The sequence below is a fragment of the Furipterus horrens genome, unplaced genomic scaffold (assembly GCF_987537825.1).
Source record: "Furipterus horrens unplaced genomic scaffold, mFurHor1.1.pri manual_scaffold_13, whole genome shotgun sequence".
Classification (NCBI taxonomy): domain Eukaryota; kingdom Metazoa; phylum Chordata; class Mammalia; order Chiroptera; family Furipteridae; genus Furipterus; species Furipterus horrens.
In genome coordinates this window covers 18,881,668-18,905,526 of record NW_028327183.1, presented here as the reverse complement: position 1 = coordinate 18,905,526, position 23,859 = coordinate 18,881,668, and the positions used below count along the sequence as shown (strand labels likewise).

Here is a 23,859-nt window from a genome sequence, read left to right as displayed (position 1 = left end):
GATTAAGAAGCATAATTAGTAGGTACAAAATAGACCGAGGATGTTAAGAATAGTATAGGAAATGGAGAAGCCAAAGAACTCACACACCAGACCCACGGACATGAACTAAGCAGGGGATTGCTGGAGGGAAGGGGGGTACCAGGTGGAGGGAAGCAGAGAGGGGGGAGATATTGGGACAACTGTAATAGCATAATCAATAAAATATACTGAAAAAAAATTGATAAGGAGGGGGAGGGGAGCGCAGCAGTGCAGTTTATAACCACAAGTCAGGTTCTGTCTGCAACGCCCTCTCACCAAGCAGCTCTGATTCCCACCTCTTCCCCGCCTCTTCCCCAAAGATGCATCTCCCTGAGAGCAGTTCACAGCAGATCTCCTTAAGTCATGGGCTCCCTCTTGTGAGACCTCGCAGTTGTTGCCTGTCCTGCCTTCCTCCTTTACACTACTTCTCTGTTAGCTGATGGTGTGTGGCTCTGGTTTCTCTTCAACCCTTATTTCCAACAACTCTGCCACGGCACTTTCCCCATGGTCCAGCTATTCTGACTGGTGTCGTCATGCCAAGTAAAGGATCATAGGGGTGATCTTAGAGGGATGTGTAGAGAACATCACATCCTGCTCCAGACTGGTGACAGGAGAGCTCATGTCTCTTCCCTCGGCCCACTCAGATTTCTCAGCATCTGGAGATAAGATGACCGGTTGAAAGATTGGGTTTTGACTATTTTCTCATTTTCTTGAGTACGGAGTTTTGGTCCAATTTCATGGAGGGGAATTAAAAGATCTTTACTATAATTAGTGTGAAGTCACTGTTTTCTAAAGATCAGCTTCATTATAACAAAAAGATCATCATAATGAACCAGAAGTTCTTATATCATTAATAATAGTTTTTCTACTGATTGGTACTGGAATTTATTTAGGACCCATTTAAAATTTTCTTCATTCTTTCTTCATTGCTTTCTGGATTCTTTATATTTTTCTGGGTGAAATTAGTTAGGTTACTGATATTCTCTTCCCTTCTCACACACACAACACCTCCCGCCCCTGACCCAAGGAGTTTGTTAAGACAGTCCTCTGACAAGTTACCTCAGGAGTTAAGGGCAGCAGAGATTTATCAGTCTTACAGATGAAGAAGGGTCTGCTTGTTGAGAGCAACACATTCACAGGCAGGGTGGAAATGTTCTTCATGACCAAGGGCTGGTAATCAGGTTTCAAGTTAGTCTTCGGTTTCTGTAAAAAAAAAAAGGGAAGAGGAAACAAACCAAGTTATGATAAACATAGTAAGGCTTCAGCAACAAAAGTCTCATATAGAGCCCTGGCTGGTGTGGCCCAGTGGACTGAGCGCTGGCCTGTCAACCAAAGGGCTGCCAGCTCGATTCCCAGTCAGGGCACACGCCTGGGTTGTGGGCCAGGTCCCCAGTGGGGGGCACGTGAGAGGCAACCACACATTGATGTTCCTCTCCCTCTCTGTCTCCCTCCCTTCTCCTCTTTCTAAAAATAAATAAAATCTTTACAAAAATGTATTAGAAAAAGAGAAACTACCTCTCATGTGTGTGTGTGTGCACGTGTGCACAGCTGTGTGTGTGTGTGAGTATACACACATCTGCTTTTATTTTCTCTTGTAGTAATTTAGAGAAGTCATTTGGAATGTATGGTAGACTACTGAGAGGTGATTAGATTTCTTACTCTGCTGTTGCTTGGTTAAAAAACAAAACAAAACACAATACCTATACAAGCCATGCCTCTGGATAGAACTATTACTACAGAAGTTTCCATAATGTCATAAAACAAACTCTAATAAATTAGTAATATCTATGGAAGAACCTATACATCACCATAATGAATAAAACTTTTTTCCTTTCACAATATTTTTTCCATGCTCGAAATACTTAATTCACCAATATACTTTTCTCGTTAAAGTGACAAATGCTCATAACTATTTCCTCTAAATTTTTCATGATAACACTGGAGTAACTGATTTAGAAGCACCTTTTTACCCTGTTGAACATCCAGTTAATTTTTCAACTGGAGAAGGCATTGAAAATGGATCCTGAGCCACATATTTCTGGTCAGACTGGATTTTTCTCATTCTTATATTGGGGTTCACATTATTTTTTGCATGCCCTGGACAGGGGGCCCTTTAATATCAGCAGAAGGTGATGTGAAGCCTCAATCCATGGCCTTTAATGAGAGCCTCCTTCCACTCATTCCCTGGTTCCTCTAACAACTCTAGCCTGTTTTTCTCAGTCTCTTTGTTGTGACTGGTTTTTCTCCTTGTTCCGATTTCAGCTAAATTCCCTTGAGTCCATGTTTTCATCTGTCTCTGTCTCTGCTTTTTAGTCCAGCAAAACCTTCCTTCCACTGTGGTTTTTGGATAACCTGGCTCTGGGTGAGCTCATGTGACCAGTACCCATTGTGTCTTAGCTAAGGCTGCTATAATAGTCATAGACTGGTGGTTTAAACAACAGACATTTATGTCTCACAGTTCTGGAGACTGGGAAGTCCCAAGTCAAGGTGCAGGCAGACCTGGAATCTGATGAGGGCTTGCTTCCTGGCTTGTAGATGGCCGTCTTCTCAATGTGTCCTTACTTGGTTGAGAGCGACATTATCTCTTTTGTTTCCTCTTATAAGGGCACTAATCCCATTCATGAAGGCCCCACCTTCATGACCTCATCACCTCCCAAAGGCTACACCTCCACATCATAACATTGGATATTAGGGTTTCAATATGTGAATTTGAGGAGACACAGTCATTCAGTCTAGACAGCTGGCTTGAGCCTCCTGCCTCAGTAGTGTTCCTCTAGCCCTTGTGGAGGGCTTTGGTCTGACACTTACCATGAGATGCCAGCCATTGTTTCCCTCCCTCTAACATGGTAATACAGGTACCGGACTTACCTTGCATTTGCAGATTATATACCACAGTTTAGAGAAAGGATAAAGCAGCACTTTAGGGCTATCAAAGGCCACATGGAGAACTGTCCATCCAATGACCTTCCCCCAGGCTGCTGTGTCACTGCAGGTAGCTTTGAAGTGAAGCAGCCACACTTGGCTGGTTTTGGCAAGAGGCCATTTAGAGGGTAGTGATAAAAAGGAGTCGATGCACAGGGAATCTGTTCTATTTTAAAATGACCCCTTTCTCTCTAGGTTGTTTGTCTCCCCAAATATCAGGAGATAGGATTTGCTCCTGGACTTCATGAAGCAAACTGGCTGCTGGTTTCAACTGACCTTTTCAATTCCACAAAGATGTGGTTTCATCTCTGTGGCTTATGAATGGTACAATAGTTATAACATAGATCAAACCTGAGAAAACAGTCACAGAAAAATTCTTCCCATAGGCAGTGTTGGTGTCATTATAGTCTAATGCACTCAATCAGATATACTGCCTTGAGCTGAAAATAAGGAGACAGAATAGATAATTGGGTGTTACATAAGGAAATCCGAATACTGAGACCTACCAGGTCTCTTGCACATACTGGGTAATGAAGTTGCAATTCTTCATTGTTCCTGATATGGATTAAATGTGAGCAGGAAATGAACAATGAAAAATAACAGTAGTTGGACAGATTTCAAACTTGTGATATTTGGGGGAAGGAGAGAAGGGTAAAATCAAACAGGGAGCTGTGACTCAATTCATTTTTTAATTCAATAAGTCACTGCTATATTAAAATATTTGCTATTTCATTCTAGTGATAAAGTAAAAAAATAACTTAAACAAGAATATGCTTTTTAAAAAAAGGCTTAAGGATTTAAAGAGAAGAAAAAGAACATAACCCACACATTTTTATGAATGTTTACAGGCTTAGAAAAAAATCTAGTAAGAAACAAAGTTGTATATTTAACATATACTATAATTTCTTACACAGAATAATTATTTAGTAAATATTCACTGAATTTTCTCTGAACAGCTATATTTACAGAAAATGTGATGCCACCCAATTTGGTTCAGCTACCACGGGTAAGTATCTTTCCTGATTACTAATAAAAGGGAGAATTTAAAACAGAGCAATGGAAGTTCAATAACTGTAGCAGGAACTCTGGTAGTATTTCCTCTTTATATGTCTCATGGAGCTTGTCAGTTTGTTCAGCGTCCTGTAACTGAAACCCTTATTCCACTTCCTCAAAGCCTGCTTGCCCCAGTAGTCTGTTAAGCCTGGGACTTCGTTCTGCCTTTGCTGCTTCATACACTGTAAATGCTCAAAAATTATTTGTTGATTTGAACTTATACATGTCCCCTCCTCTCCTCGTCTCTGTGCCCCCTTGTTCATCTCCTAGCAGAGCACCATACCCATGGTGGGTGCTCAGTAGATATTTATTTAATACAAACAAAATATGATAGAACCCACTACCAGAATAAATTCCCCTGCAAGCCTCTAGGTAATAAAAGGAACCCTGGTTGATTCCTGCCCTGACTGGTGAGGCATTGCCACACCCTGTCCTTTCAGATGACAGCAGAGATCACACTGTGGGACAATGATGCACTTAAATGCTTGATCTTCCCAGTCATCTGTGCGGTTCATCAGGGAGGGACTAGCCTCACTGCTGTATCCCCAGCACCTGGCCCCGTGCTTGGCACATGGTAGGCCTTAGTAACTATTCCACACAGCAGTCGCTGTGACTGTTTCAATACATAAGTCTGACCATGTCACTCCCCTCCCTGAAGCCCACCAGTGGCCACCCAGAACACGCCCCCCAGCCATGCCACACTCACTGGCCCTTGCCCACTCTTCTAGATGGACCTCACACTACTCCTGGCATATTCTCTCTCAAGGGCAGCTTTTCAGGTCTTTGTTCTCACCAAGCTCTTTCTTAACTCAGGCCCTTTGTGTGTGTTCTTCCTTCTGTCTATAATTCTTTCCCCTCTCTTGTCACCAGACCAACTTCATTTTTTCTTCAAGGCTCGACTTGACGCACTTGCTCAAGGAAGCCATCTGTCACCACAGGTGCAAATAAAGCCCCTCTCTTGATATGTGTTCTCATAGCAACTTACACCTTTTCACAGCACCGTTTAGAATTGTAATTTAAACAACTACATTTTAATAATGTGTGTACAGCTGTAACCTCAACCAGTCTCTTAGCTTTAACTGTGCCTTACTGGTTGGTTCACCAGATTGTCAGCATCAACCCACTCCCAGCTCTCGAGGGACATTCCATACATATCTGGTTTGAATGTTTGATGGAAGTCAGCTGAGGAGCAGGTCAAGTTCTATTTTGATACCTCCTGCACCTCCTCACTATCCTGACCCCCTGCCCTGAGCAGCAGTTGTTTCTATCTCTCCCCTGTCCCCCAGCTCCCCATTTATTGCTTGCCCTTAATGGCTATATAAAGTCATAGACATGCGTAGCCATATAGATTAAGAATGTGAATCAACAGTTTAAGTTGATTATTCCGGTATTAGGTGATCTACATAATAGCTTAACTTGTATCTCGGTTTCTTCACGTGTATCATGGGAATGATAGCAAAACCTATGGCACAGACTGCTGTGAGGGACAACTGGGCAAATGCATATAATGTACATGGCTCAGTGCCCAGCACAAACCAATCAATATGTTGTTGCTATTCTTACTGATTATTATGATTATCAGTAATTCTAGTCCAACCCTTTCTATAACCGTGATGTTTATTTTATCTAGTTAGAGTAAAATGATCAACTACAGTGCATTTTCAGTGCACTTAAACATCAGAAATGATGAAAGTAGAATTTCTGTAACAATTTCATTTCCAAGTAATGTAGGTTTAGAATCACAATTTTTAGTTGAAGGTGTATAGGCCTCTGAAGCTTTAAAACATAGGCTGGGTGTGGGTACATCAGGCTTCCCATTAATCTAGCTTCTCAAATAAAAATGTGAACACACCGACCCCCCAAGGGAGCGCCCAGCCCACTGACCTTCTCCAGGCGGTATAAGAGCTGCTTGGTGGAGAGCTGGATAAGTGGCGCTATGAACTCACAGAGGATGTTCACAGTCATCACCATGTTCTTCCCCTTCTGTGCCCCGATAATGGCATGGCACACCAGCTTTTCTCTGACTATCTGCAGATGAGATACACCAGCATTTTGAGAACATCCACAGCTCACAAAACTTAATTCTCAACAATCGGCAAACTGATTCTCAGCTATCTGCCTGGGAACACCAGGGAAGAGCACATTTTTCTGAATAATGCATGTCAGGTATCGTTCTCTGTCACTCAATTTATGTCTGATTAAATATGTCCTGGGTGGACCCTGCATCCACTTCTGACTGCTTTTGAGGACACAATTTACATTCAGTTCAACAAATATATATATATAGAAGCTGTATTGTGCATCAGGACTATTAGGAACTGGACATACCAAACAGTGATGGATGAGGCAGATAAAATCCTTGTGGGCTTACAAGTCAATGGCAGTTCTATTTCTTATCAAGCTGGCCAGAAACTGTGGCTGGAAAAAATGTTTGCCTTTCATATTTGAATATTTAAAAGTCATGGTATAGAAACTAGTATTTTTTGCCTCCCTCTCCTCACTCCCACCCCAAGATCCAGATTTATATAAAGTAGAAAGAACCCAAAGTGAATTTATATTATGGTTAGCTGGCATTGAGTGCTCAGGTTTCAGATGTTAATGAATTCAAGTCTCTTTTCAATTATGTAGCATAAATTGGAAGAACATTCAGGGAAGCTTTTAGTAAAGCTTAAACTGAATTTGGAACCATGGCAGCTCAGATTTAATATGTTTAAAAATATGATCAGCTTGCAATCATGATACTGTAAATGTGCTCCTGCAATGGGCTGCATTCTATTCATCTTTGCATCCTCGGTGCCTAGCATACTGCTTATCACATGGTATGTAATCAGGAGAAGTTGGCTGAACCCCTGGATAACAGAGAGAAAAACCATCTTATAGCCACAGTGAAGCAAAAGACTAGCTTTGCTGTCTTGTCTGCTGGAAGATAACTTTTCTTACTGTTTCCTGTTTCCCGAGGACAAAGTTCAGGACCACCTCCTAACTGGGCAACACCAGGAGGAGCTGAAGCAAGCATCAGTTCTCATTCACAAAGCCTGCATTTGTGAGGTAGGGGCGGCTCCCAAATGATTACAAAAGATTCTTTTAGGTCTCTTATGGTTTCCAGTCTCCACGAGGGAACAGGAATAAATAGTGGCATGTTTTAGATCTGCATAAATGTTTAAGCAGAATGGTGGGGATGTAAATAAGAGCAGATCATCAGAGTTCCTGAAGATAAATGCAGCTCTTATTAATATGTAAAAAGTCGATTACAGATGTGATGCTGCTATGCCAGATTGAGGGAAAGGCGCTGGGGATGTCCCAGTACCTGGACAGAAAAGGCAGCCCAGAGTGTCTATAAAAACACTCTTTTGAAATAAATATGAAGACTGCTAAGTGTTCTTTGGAGGCTTAGCTTTGGTTGAGCGCTGGATATCCCTCTCCCAGAGACTTGTTGGCTGGTCACTGCTGACTCTGGGAATGAGAACCTGCTTTAATTAGCATTTTTAAGTTGGGTTCGTGGCAGCTGTAGAAACAAACAGAAAACTGAGCAGAGCCGAACTGTAAAAGCAATGAGTGCTGCCATGGTAACTCAGAGCTACATGCAAGCCTTCAGAAACCACATCGTTTCTTCAGATAAATGTCAAGGAACTTGCCTAAGAAATAGAGCCGAGATTTAGTAAGGAGAAAAACAGGTTCTAAGCATGCTGTCCTCTTACCCTGGGAGTAGCAGAATAGCCTTCAAGTATCACATCGATAGTCTGGTTCGGGTATAACTCCATCCTGACGGGATGCAGCTGAAAAATGGGGCTCTGGGGACCCCCGGGTGCCTGGAAGCCATGACACGGGGGGTGGCTCTTAACAAGTCTCTTCTTAGCCACACCTCTGTTTCTCAGCTTATTCTGGGGACAGAAATTTTCATTCATCCAGAATAATTGTTGGGCCCGACGTCCCTTGTTGGTCAACTTGAAGCGGTAATAATACGTGTTCAAGCTGGAAAAGAGGAGGCAAGTGTTGAGAGGACTCAACTTTGGGATGTTCTGTTCAGCTCTACACCCTTGGGATTTATCCCTCTGGAAGTATTTCAAAAGTGAACAACGAAATAGACACATTTTTTTCATGTAGGGAAGCTCCAGCATAATGCTACTAGGAGCTACCACAGTAACGGGACAAAGTAGCATCTAATCATGGGGTCCATAAACTCAAGTCAGGGACCTGGGTTTGGATCCTGAGTTGTCACCACCGGGGAAGGGGCCATGGGAAAGTGATCCCACCCATCCTCAGTCTTTCCCAGCAGGTCAAGTGAGCCACAGAATAGTCAGATACAGTTCATGTGAAAGCCACTCTAATTTACGAGAAATGGCTCCGAAGAGTAAAAGGAAAAACAAAACACCTCCTGGAGAAGAAGCACATTTCAAATCGTATCGAGTATATTTCTACCATCGGAGTGAAATGTCTTGTGATGGGCTCAACTGGAGGGAACCTCGGAGAGAAATGACACACGTCCTCTAAGCCTTACCAAAGGTCAAGGGACTGTGGCAGACCAGAACACCAGCCGGGCTGGTCATTGTTCTCAGACTCACTTGCTTTAAAGATGTTGCTGCTTCACTTCCTCATGCATCTACTCTACAAATAGTTTTTAAGGACTGCTTGATTGTTTAGCTCTCTGTTAAACGCTGGGATTTCTAAGATCTTGGAGGTGGTTAAATGTATTGTTGTTGGAGGTTTTCTTTTACCAAGTTATAAACTTAAAAAATTGTTTTTTCAGGGAGAAAACTCATCTCAGGATTTAATTATATTTTTTTAAAAATTGTATTAGGCTTTGAAAGTTTATACCATCTGTTCTTCCTTAGGAAATGATATGTCTAAAGAGTAACTTGAAGCATCAGATAAATGAGTATTTGCCAGTTGTCAGGTGTAATCACTTTATTCTAGATATGTGTCCACAGGGCATGCTCAGTGGAGTCTTTAGTCCGTAGTTTGACTTCAAGGCTAAGAATAGGCTTTGGGGAAAATAATACATAACACACACTGTTTATAAAGTAGGCAGGGTCTCTGCAAACCTATTTACAGTATATCTTTCAGTCACCATAGCAACCCAGTAATAATAAGTGTATTTACTCTTATTTTGTAGATGAAGAAACAGAAGCTCTGAAAATTTAAGGGAGTCGCCCAAAAACATGCAATCAAAAGAGGTGGTATATGGGTATTTTTCAATGTATATGTCCCCCAACTGGCAAACTTTTCTGTGAAGGGCTAAGTAATAAATATTTTGGACTTTTTGAGCCACATGGCCACTGTCACAACTACTTCACTATTGTGTGAAAACAGCCATCGAAAACATATGTACCCAAACAGGCATGGCTGTATTCCAATAAAACTTTATTGACAGAAACAGTGGGCTGCAGTTAGCCCACCTCTACTTTTGATGATTCTTTTGGAGATCATGATTTTATGTCAAAAAGAATGATTGGGTTTAGGCAGAGGGGAAATTGCAGCTAAAAAGCCACAGTTTGCTTCCATATTCATAGAGAACTATAGGCTAAAACTCCCAATTCCAGGCGAGTGACAGATTATCCTTTCAGGCTATTTGACACTATTTGTAGATTACAGAGAACATGTAATCAAGTCTGGGTCACAGTATATTACTTCTATAATTATGTTTGAGCATACTTAAAGAAATTTGGACATAGAAGCATGGAATGCATTGACAGAATGCTCTAGCTTATGGTCAACAGGCAGGCAAAAAGGAACATTTTTATATCTAGTTGACACAAAAACTGTAATGGATGCTTCTCTGAAAACGTAACTCCCAGTGGTTTATGTTATTGCCATCAAGTATCATGGTTTGTAAATGGAACAGAGGAAGGGAGGTGTGGATGGGTTTGTGGGGAGGGCTGCTAACTGATTTTTATCAGGAGCGTGTCCATCTTGGTTTCGAGGCCTGTTAGACCAGAAGGCAAGAGTACCCCTTTGAGATCTGGTCACAGTATTGTGATGCACAGGTATAAATCCATCTGGCCCTCATAGCTGCATGACACTCCTGGGGAACCATGAATAAATCCCCACATATTTCCTTCCCTGTTAGCGTTCAGACTTCATACATTTTTAGAGCCACATTTAGATCATTCTACCCTAGAGAGGTCTATACTCTACCACCTTTTATTTAAATACTTAGGTGTTCTAGCTTTTTCTAAGTGATAAAGTAGAGCCAATTGCAGCCATCTCGACTGCTGGTGCTATAGTCAGGAGGCAAGCAGAGCACAAAATACCAAAAAAGTTACTGGCTTTGCAGTTTCTGATAAGGAATATTTGCAATAAGTGGTTACCTTCCTAGTTATACTCTACTTAGGTTACCACTAAGATGCATCTGTATTTTCCACATACATGGAGAGGGAATAACAGTGTATTGGAATCGAAGAGGAGACTCATGGTTGAGATTCTAAGTTAGTCACCAAGAAGGCACTGTGAGTTTGAGAGAATAATGCACTTCCTATGAACCATATCTTCTCTAGCATAGAGGGACATAGCTGGGGAATGTAACCAAGCTGTGACTAAGAAATGTCTTATGGCTGATGTATCTATCTGGAGGGGGGAAAGTGAAGATAGGAAGGGGAAGGACTAAGGAGTTTAGTGCTATTTCCTTAAAAGTAATTTTCTAAAGTAGAGGTGATGCTCAGCTTGTATAACATGTGATATCTATGAAAATTCATCCACAATTATTTCCCTACCTAAAATATGCTCCCAAATTGAGTTCTGGAGCCAAGGGCTTATCTGAAACAATGGTGGAACCAATTCCTGAAGCCTGGACTGGAACCCGATAGATGATGCTATTTTTAATTTCCAAAATGACCATGTCTTTGAATGTCAGTATGTCATCCAGGTTGGCAGTCAGTGTCAGCTGAACATCAGTTTCTGGGGGAACGATGCCTTCATTGGGTTCAACTCTCCAAAGGGACTTTTTGTGTGCCTGTAACACAAGACTACAAGTTAACAGTGAAGATATTCTTGGCTTTTCCTTCTGCATACGTCAAAGCAAGCCCTCTATACTTCAAATAGCTGGCACTGCAGAGCTCAACATCAGAGACAAACATTATTTTTTCAAATCAAGGCAGCTGGGTGTTTGTTGGCTTTCTTCTTTCAAAAAGCAATCTGATTTTGAAGAGCAAACCTACAATTCTACTTTTGAGTGCTCTGTGAAGATTCGTTACATCTCTTTCTCTAGATGACAGTCCAGTTTTCTAACAAGCTGATACTAATTATCTGCTTTAATCACCAAATTCTGAGATGCCAGCAGAAGGTATAACATCCTTTTTGGAATTTGGAATTTTCAAAAGACATGTTTTTCAAGTGCAAAGTTTCTATGAAGTTATTCGTGAGTATAAACAGCTTTCGCTAAACACAATATAGGAAGTCATCTTGATTTCTATTATTCCATAATAATAAACAGAATTTCATTTGCTAAAATTCCAAACTCATTCTGAAATATATGATAGGAGGTGAAAATTATAGAGGTAAAATTGACTCCCATTAATCTGTTCCCTTTAACTAATTAGATCCTCATAGCTCACTCCCTTTCCTCCTTAAGATCTTTGGCCAAAGAATACCTCTCAGTGAAGCCTGCCCTGATTGTCACTTTTTAAATTGAAAACCTTCCTCCAGTACTCCTGATCCTCTTTATCCAGTTCAGTTTTTCCCCTCAGCACTTGTCATCTTCTAACATGTGCATAATTGACTTATTTATCATGCTTGTTTGTGTTCTTGCACTAGGATGTATCCTGCCTATAAAAGGGATTTTTGCCTGATATATTCCCAGCAGCTATAACTATGCCTGGTACATAGTAGGTGTTTAATAAATATTTGACACATGAATAGATGTATCTGCTTTTTGATCAAACCCTTTTATGTTAGAGAACTCATTTTTTAATGTAAGGTAACTTATCTCAGGCAACTCAAAATTTAGATTGCTCTCCTTAAATTAAGCAGAGATATGCTGGGTTATTTTGTTTTTTGTGTGTGGTTTTTCTTTATGTTGTTTTTTTGTTTTGGGGTTTTTCTGGTTTTGTTTTGTTTTGTTTTGTTTTGTTTTGTTTTGTTTTGTTTTGTTTTGTTTTTGGACCTTCCATACACCGGTAGTTGGCCTACTCCTTTGGAGCTAAAAAGAATAAATTGAATCTCTCTCTTGATTAATAGCCCTTTAAATTCTGTATCCCAGCTTTAGAAGAAAACCCCATATGGCACATTCCAGTCCAAAACTTTCCTTTCTCCGTTTGATTTCCATGGTGTACTTCTAGCAAAAGGAAAATAAAGAAAAAAAAAAGAAAAAAGAAACGTAAAATGCATGTAGCTCTATGTGGTACAATGTAAGGCTACGAGTCAGAAACTTCTCGATGGGTAGTTTGGGTTTGGAATAGAGTTGCACTGATGATCACTGCAAGTAAGAGGAATACATACTGCAATTTTCAGGCAAGGGTTAGAAATTTCAGTCAGGCAGCATCTCAGAAGGTGGCAGGGCCTTGGAATGTCACCAAAATCAAGGTCTGGTCCCACTACAGATTCAGAACTGGATTTGGTTCTGAATGGTCACTCTCTCAGAAATGGGTTCACAGGTGTTTAATAAAGAGAATCTAATATTTAAACCCAAATGCCAATTTCCCAACTAACAGTTGAGGACTGACCAGAATGCTAGTTACATTTCATCCTGGTTTGAAAGTCTATATGGAAACTAATAAATAAATTGTATTTTTAAATTTAAATATATTAAATAAACCATGGAAAACAGTTCTCAAGATGCTAAATTGTTTATAATGAGGATGTAGATGAAATTTTATTTTAATTTTGGTATTAATGGAAATGATATATTTAACTTTATGTCAAGAGCCCTGCTATTACTCCTGATCTTTTAATATGGGACATCTTTAGAGATATATATATAAAACAAACATTAATTACTATACTAAATAAAGTAGGGCTAGATGGGATATTTGTATGATAATTATCTCTATTCCAAAAATATTTGTGGAAAATGCATTTATTTTTGTACAAATCAATCTGCTTTTCTAAAATTTTCTCTCTAACCTTCTACTCATAGTAAATTAATCCAAGTAAGCAAAGTCTGTCTTTCCAGGATGTTATCCTGCATTTTAATTTTATTTTAAAATATTATTAACAAAAAATTCATAATCCTCATAAATTTCATTTTCAGGATTATAGATTATTATTGATGAGGGAAACTACAAGGATTGAATGTAACTATATTATGCTCATATTTATGCTCAGGAAATACTAATGTGTATTTGTAATTTACCCCTGCCCCAGTTTTTTAACACTGTCTTCGTCCATGCACAGCAATGTAGGCCTTTCCTACCATGCGCTTCACAACTCTTCGAGCTTCTACCATTACCTAGTCCAAAGCCACTTCCACATTTTTAGGTGTTTGTTACAGAACCACCCCACTCTCAGTATCAATTTCTGTATTAGTTTGGCTGCTGTAACGAAGTTCCATAAACCAGATGGCTTATTTTCTGTTCCTGAGGCTGGCAGTCTAAGATCAGGGTGGCAGCATTTTCGAGTTCTGGTGAGAGCCCTCTTCTGGGTGGAGGACTGCCAACTTCTCAGTGTATCCTTACTTGCAGAAGAGCAGAGCAGAGGAGGAGAGCTCTCTTATAAAGACTTAAAATCCCATTCATGAGAGCTCTACCCTCATGACTGCATCTCATCCTAATTACCACCCTAAGGCCTCACCGCCTAATATCATTGTGGGGTAGGGTTTCAACATATGAATTTGGAGGGAACACAATCATTCCATCTATAACATTCACCTTCAGTCCCCCCAAATTCATGTTCTTCTCACAATGCAATCTTCAATCCATAAGAGGAATATAACCAGAATTCAACCATGCTGAGACCTTGACCTCAAATTCCAGCCTCGGGAACAGTGAAAAATAAATTTTGTTGTTTATAAGCCACCCAGTCCATGATGCTTTGTTAGAGCTGCCTGAACTAAGACACAATTCCAAAGTGAAAACCTTAAAATCCTTTAACATATTATAGCAAATGACACCAAAAATGAGTCCTAAAATAGCTATAAATGCGAATTGAATTTTCTGCAGATATTTTAAAATGGATCAATGTAGCTACATTTCATCAGCATTTTTATTAGAATATAGGAGTTTTTAACACACAATTTTTAGTCTGACTTACACAATTAAAGCAATACATGGAAATAGATTTCTCATGCTTAAGTAACTTGCCTATCTCCTTACTTAGAACTCTTTGTCTTCCTTACTTTTAGTTTTTAGATTCTAGGCTGCTATTTTAGATAAAGTAATACTAGCTGCTGTAACAACAACAACAACAACAACCTGACATTCATGGCTTAATACAACACAAACTTATTTCTGGTTCACATGAACTCCAAATGAGAATGGGTTTCAGTTCCATTCAGTCATTCAAGGACCCCAGCTAAAGAGATTCTGACTGTTTCACTTGTGGCTTCTAAGCCACTCTAGACATTGACATTCAGTTGACCAACAAGAAAAGGAAGAGAAGGGGAGATCACATGCTAAGATTTTATGCACCAAGTCTGGAAGTGATACACACTTATTCCCACTTCTATTGTCCAGAACTCAGCACACAGACACACCTAACTGCAAAGGAATCTGGGAACTGTCCTGCTCTGAGTCTAGGAGTAAAGGGAGATGGACATGGTGAACTCCTAGCCACTCTCTGCCAAAGCTACCTACTGGTTCAGTCTATTGACATATCCTTAGGTTTTCCCCTAATGCCTCTGGATTTCAGATTTTGAAAGGTGAAAAGTTCACTCCAACAGAACATAGAAGTGGGAGCATAACTTGGTATTTCAACTCCTATATAGGAACTTCAGGGCTGGAGCTCATATGCATCTGCTGTTAGGACAAATAGAGGGGCAGCTAGAAGAGAAAATAAGAATGTTCTAGGCAAGATGATCTCACACTGTTGGCCCTTTTCCAAAATGTGTGGCCTTAGAGAAAACTGTATACAGTTTTGCTCATTTATGAGACTCAGCTTACAGTTAAAACATAAATCAATGCCATTTTTATCTTTTTATCAAAAAGTAAATGTCTTTCAGAAGAGGGTACTGTTGATGTCATCTTCCCCATTCTATTTATTTTCTCCTCTAGACAGTGGCACAGGTCAATCCTTTGTTGCAATGAGCAGAGGGCATCACCTGCGTAAGTGCTATTTCAAGCCAAGGGGCATTTGTTTTTGAAAGATGCACATACCATTTCCATTCTGATTCCTGCTGACACAGACTGGCTGCTCTCAAAGGGAGACCTAAAGTTGCTCTCCAGGGCCGAATTGGTGAGTCTTCTTTTTGATGAAGTTTATTAATCAATGTTTGGCATAAAACCAGGCAGCAAAGTATATCATAGAATCCAAGAACAAGGCGCATTAAAATGCCAGCTGCTAACATACTGGATTATCCTTACCAGAAGTCAGGCTCTAAATCACTCTTACACCCTGTGTCTCTTTGGTATTTGACTTTTAGGGATGTCCTTTGTTTTTAGGGAGGATTTGGTCTATGTGACCTTTTCTGTTATTAGATGGCAAATCTGACTAAAGAAGGAATGGATGAATGATCATCATCATAGCTACGGAGGACATTCAGAAGCCTTTTCAAAACCGCAATACAGCAGGACAACAACTGATGGAAATAGGTTAGGAAGGAGGGCTCTGAAGGAAAAGAGTTGTGGGTTTGAGCCCCATATCTGCCACTTTCTAGCTGTTGAACGTGGGACATATCACTTAGCCATGTCCAGTCTCAGTTTCTTCTTCTGTGGCTCTTGATACTGATGGCACTCTTTGCGTAGAGTTATGGTGATGGATAAATGAGGTAATGCATGTAAAATGCAGAATAATGCCTGGTACATAGTTAAGGCCTCATAAAAATGACATCTATTGTCATCATTTCACCAAAAACTGAAATACCCCATGTGACACATAATTATGGACTCAGAAGTGTTTACTAAAAAAATAGATTACAAAATGGAGAAAACAAAGATGGATACGAAGAAAGCATTTAACATACAATACTCTTGCCAGAAGAGAAGCATCTGACAGGGTTTATGATAGGTAGAATTCTAAGATGGTCCACAAGATCTCCATCTCCTGGTGTATAATTGTCTCCTCCCAGTTATTTAATCAAATGCTACTTTAAGTGCTGCTGTAAAGAAATTTCTTTTTTTCTTTTTTAGGTGCACAGTGCAGTGGTTAGACATTTATATAAATTACAAAGTGATCCCCTGATAAGTCTAGTACCCACCTGACACCATACATATATTATAATATTATTGATTATATTTCCTATGTTGTTGTATTTTACATCCCTGTAACTATTCCATAACTACCAATCTGTACTTAATCCCTTCACCTTTTTCATCCAGCCCCCAAACTCCCCTCCCATCTGGCAACCATCAGTTTGCTTCTCTGTGAAGGGATTTTGCATATATAGTTAAGGTCCAAGTTAGTTGACTTTAAGGTGAGGAGATTATCCTTAGTGAGCCTGACTGAATCAGGCGAGCCCTTAGAAGAGCTCGGGCTCTTCCTTGTGAAGGGATTCCAAGCATGAGAGGGTTTATATGGAAAAGGCCAAATGGTAGGGAACTGTGGGTGGTTCTATAGCAGTGGGGAGCAGTCCCCAGATGGCAGGGAGCAGGAAAATGGGGGTCTCAGTCATTCAGTTTCAGGAAAATAAATTCTGCCAACATCCTGAGGGGGCTTGGAAGTAGATCTTTCTCTAGTCAAGCTTCCTCAAAGAAATGCAGCTTGGCCAACACCCTGATTTCAGCCTCTTGAGAGCCTATGGAGAGGATCCAGCCAAGTCCTGCCTGGACTTCTGATCCATGGAAACAGATAAATTTGTGTTGTTTCAAGCCACTAAGTTTGTGGCAATTTGTTACACAGCAATAGAAAACTAATACAGGTGGGAAAGGTGAAGGGATTGAGAAGTACAGATTGGTGGTTACAAAATAGTCACAGGGATGTGATATAGGAAATATAATCAATATTGTAATAACTATGTATCGTGCTAGTTGGGTACTGGAAGTATCAGGGGGGAAACTTTGTAAAGCACATGATTGTCTAACGACTATGCTGTACACCTGAAACTAATACGAAATTATATTGAATGTAAACTGTAATTGAAAAATATTTTAAAAAAGAAAACTAATACAGTGTTTCATATATTTGTCCTAAAGATAATAAAAATGAGTTTTTCTAAGTCTTCCACCAAAGTTTCAGCAACAGCTGCATGTGTGTGTGTGTGAACTGGGGTTAGAAAGCCAGAGTCATTAGAGCAGCCCATGAACAACATGTACAGAGGTCTGTATGTATATGTGTGAAAGATGGAAAAATTGTGATCTTTTGTAACTCAGACTCTCATGCCCACTGGTGATTTGTTTTAATCCCTCTCCCTGACTTTTCACATACCTAGAGATAACATTTGCTTTTCATTTGATGATAGGACATCAGCGCACTTCTTAGGCAGTGCCCAGCTTCCAAGATAAAATAGAGCTTTTATAAGCTTCCTTAGCAGTACCTAACATTTGCCTTGAAAGACAGAAGTGAAGGCTATTGTTTGCACATGTTGTTTCTGCAATAAATGAGAGTGGATATATGCGGGCAGACCTCCTGTGTGTGTTGGGCAGCGTTAATGACTATGAAGCTTGGAGGAAAGAGAACTATAAACTGTTCTTCAAAATGACTCATTTACCAGTTGAAATCTGTAAGAATTTCCTTCCATGGACTCAGAGGACACAAATAACAACAGGAACCAATGTGCAGAGTGAGAGATTTCTTTGGATTTGTACTATTATCTTAGCAGATAATGAATTCTTTGTGAAACAAGGACAACAGACAGTCACTGAGGCCTTTCTCCTTTTCATCTTCTAAATGGTATCTCTAGTCTGCCCCAAGGTGAGCCACTTTGCTGCTTAAAATAATTAACTGAGGATTAGGAGATGGAACACAAAAGAAATGGTGCTAGAGCTTTACAAGCAACACAGAGACGGTCATAATTAAAAGAGTGGGCTTTAGAGTCACATGACCTGGTGGTCAACCGTGGACTCTGCCATTTGTAGTCAGGCGACCTTAGACAACTTTTAAAATTTAGATTTCAGTTTCCTCATCTGTCAAATATGCTACTTGCAGATGAAATGACATGGGTGCCAAGCATCTAGCACTTTCTCTCCCACAGAGGAACTACGTACTCAGTAAGAGGTGATTATTATTAACATTATCTTTCAAATCTTCACATCCAGTTCCCCTTCCTGCTTGCGCTCTCCCCAGTCTACCCTGTTGGCAGGATTCTCATTCAGAGACCTGATCCTGTTGCTCTCCGGCGGAAGATACTGGATGGCTTTCCAATGTCTGAACCAGTGGTGCTGAACCTTCTCTCCCCTCTGAGAAAGCCATGGAGCCCCTCCATAGAAAATGAACACATACACTGCCCCCAAACTCTACATGTAATTCCCAGGGTTCGTGGACCACACATGCGGTGGATATTTGTCTGTTTGAACTACAGCAGCCTGAGATCAAGACTGGTATACCAGAGAGGAGCCTCTGGTCCCGAGGATCTATTCCAAATTCTTCCTAAGGGGGCTCCACTGCACCTCTCCAAGCTTACTTCTCAGGCACTGTCAATTTCCAACATGCACCCTGAGCTTCAGCCACACCAGATGAGCTCTGCTGTTCTCTGGAAATGTATGCCCAATTTCCCTGTCCTCTTCCTCCTTGTCCCTCAAGTCTCCACTCAAATGGTCCTACCTATGAACATTTTAAATTTTATAAAATAATTAATCACATCCTCCTCTGTGCTTACATATAACATAGCACACTATAATACTGCATTGTTTATGCATTCACTCTTTTTTTGAGACTGTAAGCTCTGAAGAAAGTAACCATCTTATTCCTTTTTATGTCTCTCATTTGAGTTAGTAAGTATAGTTAGCACTGTTAGTACCAGGCATGGGGAAGATGTTAACAAAAATTATTTTTTTTGGTCAGTAAATATACAAAAAATGTTCAGCATCACCAGCAAGCCAAAAAAAAAAGCACAATCTTAACCAACAATACAACATTTTTCATCTGCCAGATTTGGCGAAAACAAAATGTTGGCAAGGATTTGGGAGAGGGTGACCTTCTTTAACACTGCTAGGGGCAGGATGTAAACTGGTACAAATTTTTTGGACAATAATTTCATAAGATGTATCAAGACTTTGAGTTATGTTTGTGCCACTTGATGCAGTGACTGAATTTTTAAAAATTTAGTCTAAGGAGACAGGCATGTGAGCAGCAACTTGGACAGGAGCACTGCTGACAGTGGTGAACACTGGACACACTCTGAGTAGGGAATTTGAAACCTTCGGACCTCTCTGAGTGTGGCTTATTTATTTTTCTTTCTTGTCTAAGAAAGAAATATAAAAGATCTTAAGATATACAGTGTCATAAAAATTTAAGTCTTTCCACAAGCTATTTCACCTAGATATTTCTGCCTGTCAATATTAATAATCAAAACCACCATTTACTGAATGCTGAAAGCTTATCTTTCACTTTCCACATATATTATCATGTTTAGTCTTCTACATGACATTATTAGTTCCCTTTAAGAGGAAGAAACTGAAGGATCAGAAAGGTTAAATAACTTTACCAGAGTTAGTGCATGCAGAGATAGGACTTTATTCCAGACCTGTCTGAATCCAACACCTTAACTCTCCACAGTGCAGAACACTACTTCAGCAACCATGTACACAACTCTTTGTTGAGTGAGACCATATGATAAGACAACTGTGCACGACACATCACCTTGCCTGCCCTCAGGTTATGCTGTCCTTCCCTCCCAGAAGCATCCGCATTTAATGTCCTAACATACCAGAGGGAATTTTTTCCTTTCAAAAATATTAAACTTAAGAGTTGCATACAACAATTTCATTGCAACGGACATTTAAAAAAGGCACATACCTCAAGTGCCATCCTACGAAATGCTCTACCATGTCATACACTTACTTTTCCGGTGTCTGTCCTTTTGCTTGTGACAGGGGAAAGAAATAAAACTGCAGAAGAGTAGTATTTACTCTCTGATAAACATCATATAATTTGATGTATGTGTGTTGGAAATTTCATACCATTAATAAACCTTCATACCATGCTACTTAATGCTTCTCTTCCTGTTTTTGTTCATTATATGAAAGTGTTATATCTCACCTTGTACTAGGTTATTAATAAACATGACTGTCTACTTTTAGTGCATAAATAGGCAGAATATATTCTTTAGATGATGATGACAATGATAGCCATCTCTTAAAAGTGACATGAGTTGGCATCTTAGTCAATTTGGGCTGCTATTGCAAAATACCATAGACAGGGTGGTTTATAAACAACAGAAATTTAGATCTCACAGTTCTGGAGGGTGAAAGTCTGAGATCAGAGTGCCGAGATGGTCAGGTTCTGGTGAGACCTCTCTTCTGGGTCTGACAGCCATGTTTTCTCACTGTAGCTTCATAGGGCAAGAGAGCCCTCCAGGGCTTCTTCTGTGATGACACTAATCCCATTCTTGAGGACTCTACCCTCATGACCTAATTACCTCCCAAAGGCCTTACTTCCTTATATACTATCACATTGGGTGTTAGAATTTCATTACTTGAATTTGGGAGGGACACAAATATTTAGTGCATAACAGTTGGGATGATGATGATGAGGATGGTAATGGGGAAGAAGGTATACATTTTTATGGAGAAGGGAAGGAGGGTATTGAAAGAAGAATACATTTGATCCATATTACCTTAATCTCCCTCTGTGGTGACAAGTATTAACTGCATGCCTGAATAATAATTAATTAGGAAAAAAACAATTTGCTAAAACTAATTAAAAGCTAGAACAAGCTGAATAAAGATGAAAAGACTTGCAAAGCATGCAGGAAGCCAATATATTTTTCTTTTATTTTCTGGATAGCTCGTTAGTGACAGGGAACCAAACCTCCTCCTTTCATTTTGGCTTTAGCTTATACTCAAACTAATCATATTCAATCAGTAGAGCTGTCATTCTAAATTCAGGGAAGGTGCTGACCAATCACATTATTTAACACTCAATCCATTGCTTTCCTTCTCTCAGTGTAGTTTATAATCGATATGATCTGCTCAAATCTGTCTTCTAGGTTTCACATTTAGCTTTGACAAAGTAAAAGAGGTCTCAAGTGAGGGCAGAGGCGAAAGGCTCATTGCTTGTTGTCAGGCACAAACCTTTGCTTCTGGAAGTTCTATTACTACCACTGGTGTCTTCTTGTTACTGAACAAGTCACTTCGTATGAGTCAGGAAAAACACAATCCATTTTGGAATGGCTATGTCTTTTATGTGGTAAAAGAAGAGATGGATACCATGATAGATAACAATATTATTCTCTTTTTAATTCCTTATTCTTATGAGTTTATTTTGTAGATTTTACAATTAAGGCAAAGACATAAGAACTCTGCTCTTATGCCACTGAAGACACATTTGCCATTCTTTTTTAAGTATTCACTGGTAATATACAGGGTGGAGCAAAATTAAGTTTACAGTTATTTGTATGGAAAATAATACAGTAATTAATGAATAATAATACAAGAAAAAACTCTTTGTTTTGTGTACTCACAACTATAAACTTGCTTTTGCCTCACCCTGTGCAAAGCAGTATAAAAAGTAGTTAGAAGGGCTGACTACAATAAAATGAGTTTAAGTTTGTGAAATAAGGCAGGAGGCAAAAGACAAATACCATATGATCTCACCTAATACAGGAACCTAATGAACAAAACAAACAAATGAGCAAAATAGAACCAGAGGCATGTAGACAAGGAAAAGACTGACAGTGGCCAGAGGCACGGGGGGAGGGGGAGAAGGAGGGAGAGAGGGGAACGGGTTTAGTCAAGGAACTAGTATAAATGACCCACGGACATGGACAACGGGGTGGGGGATGACTGTGGGAGATGGGGGAGGTGGGTGAGGCAGCGGAGAGCAACAGGGAAAAAAATGGGACAACTGTACTAGAAAAACAAACGAACAAAATATGATAAAGACAAGGATTTTCCTTCACACTGTATATTTTTCTCCCTACCTGATCCCTCCAGAATTTGGCATTCTGAAGAAGTAAGTAATGACATAAGGTTCTTTGCATAAAATTAATAAGACCAGTTCTTAATAGAGGTTTTGTTAACCAAGACTTTGACTGGAATGTCACGCCTAAAGAAGACATGCTTGGGCTCTGGTTGTTACCAAAAAGCCCTGAGGAACTGGGGTTGACTTTCAAAGGTAACAAAAGTCCATGAAAAAAAAGGCCTGGTACCTTGGTTGGATGTGCGGTCCATGGTAATCTTTCCAGGGAAGGAACAGAAGTTGATTTCCTGAAAGATGGCTGGAAGGAACCTCAAGGCACAAAGGAAAACCTGAAGGACTTGGAAAAGACAGTTGTTTACAGGTAAGGATGAATGGCAGGTATGTGGCTCAGCTTCTGTGCCCTGAAGGGCAGACTGAAAGTCACCCTAAAGGTTCCTTGTATAAGTTCCAGCAGAGCAGATGTAAAGATCATATGTGATCATTTGCCGCTCTTGTTGAGTTTATGCAAATGAACAGGACAAATTAAAACTGGACTTAATGCGGTCCCTTTAATGACAAGGAGGGTAATCTTAAGGAGAAAAATCGTGATTCGAGGAAAATCACAAAGCTCAGTGGTAGACTATAAACTAGTGCAGCTAACTGTTTTTAAAATTATTTTCATTTAAAGTTTGTTTTCATTTGAAAGTTAAACTAGGTCTGTGACATCATCAAAGATGCTTAATTTACAGGCAAGAAGAATGTCAAATGCCTTGCAACTGGGTGTCTTCCCAATAAGTCTTGCAGATTTAGAGAGTGGTTTGTGGGTTATGTTGCATAAATTAACATGTGTGTTCTGTTTTAATAGGGCATAAGACTATGATCTTATTACCTGAGTGATTGTCTGCATGTATAGGCCTCACTTAATCCTGGCTGCACCGCTGCCTCCTGAGACTCAACGGTTTGGCTGAACTAAGTGGCTGGGTTGGTGAAGTATGGGGTGGTCTGTGGGCCTCACTTTAAAACTGGTTTCTTTTTTCTATCTTAATGGCCTGGACAGAAAGGGCCCAGAGGTCTGAGAGGGGGGGGAAACCTAAAATATTTCCCTCAGCCCAAACTAAGTATAATGGGCAAAAGGGTCTTGGAAAGGTATGACGTGCCTTGCACACCTTCCTACAAAGAAACCCTTTTTTACCCTAATGTGGGACATTGAAAAATCAACCCCTGCCTTTTGTCATCTAGTGGTTATGGATTGAATGATGCCTTTTAACCCTATTGCCAAACCTGTTGCCCCCAGAGTACAACAAGGATGCCAGCCTGTTAAAGCAAGCATGCCATTGTCCAGGGACAGCCAACTGACCTAGCGTCTGCACGATCCTTCCCCATGTGGGAAGGCCACCCTCCCCTCCACACCCCTACTCTTATTAGGGATTTCTGGACCCAAGGGTAGGTAGGACGACGACCATGTCCAGCTTGAAGCAGCTAGAGGAGCACAAGACCTTCATCCACTGTCCTTTATAAGATTATAAAGGGTCTTAAGTCTGAGAAGGGGGAATTGTTACAGAGCGGGGGGACCCCCCCAAATTAATTAATTAATTTAAAAAAATAAATAAAATGTAAAGTCTTAAAAATAAATAAATACACATCATTGTCAATCAAAAGAAAAGAAAAGAAAAGATATACCAGGCAAATGTAAACTAAAAGAAAGTTGGTGTAGTAATATTACCATCAGGCAAAATGGAATTTAAATCAGAAAGCATAAATAGGGATAAAATGGACAATATATTA

At 40.0% G+C, this 23,859-nt stretch overlaps 1 protein-coding gene across 1 annotated transcript in view; it reads right to left on the bottom strand.

Annotated features, from left to right (window-relative positions):
* HYDIN (HYDIN axonemal central pair apparatus protein) overlaps positions 1–23,859 on the bottom strand; it is a 280,489-nt gene that overhangs the window by 137,598 nt on the left and 119,032 nt on the right. The window contains exons 18-21 of the mRNA XM_090260317.1: positions 10,704–10,942; positions 7,692–7,965; positions 5,878–6,021; positions 1,078–1,221 (exon numbers count right to left, since the gene is read on the bottom strand). Coding sequence (XP_090116443.1) covers positions 1,078–1,221; positions 5,878–6,021; positions 7,692–7,965; positions 10,704–10,942 — 801 coding nt within the window. The remainder of the gene's footprint in view (positions 1–1,077; positions 1,222–5,877; positions 6,022–7,691; positions 7,966–10,703; positions 10,943–23,859) is intronic.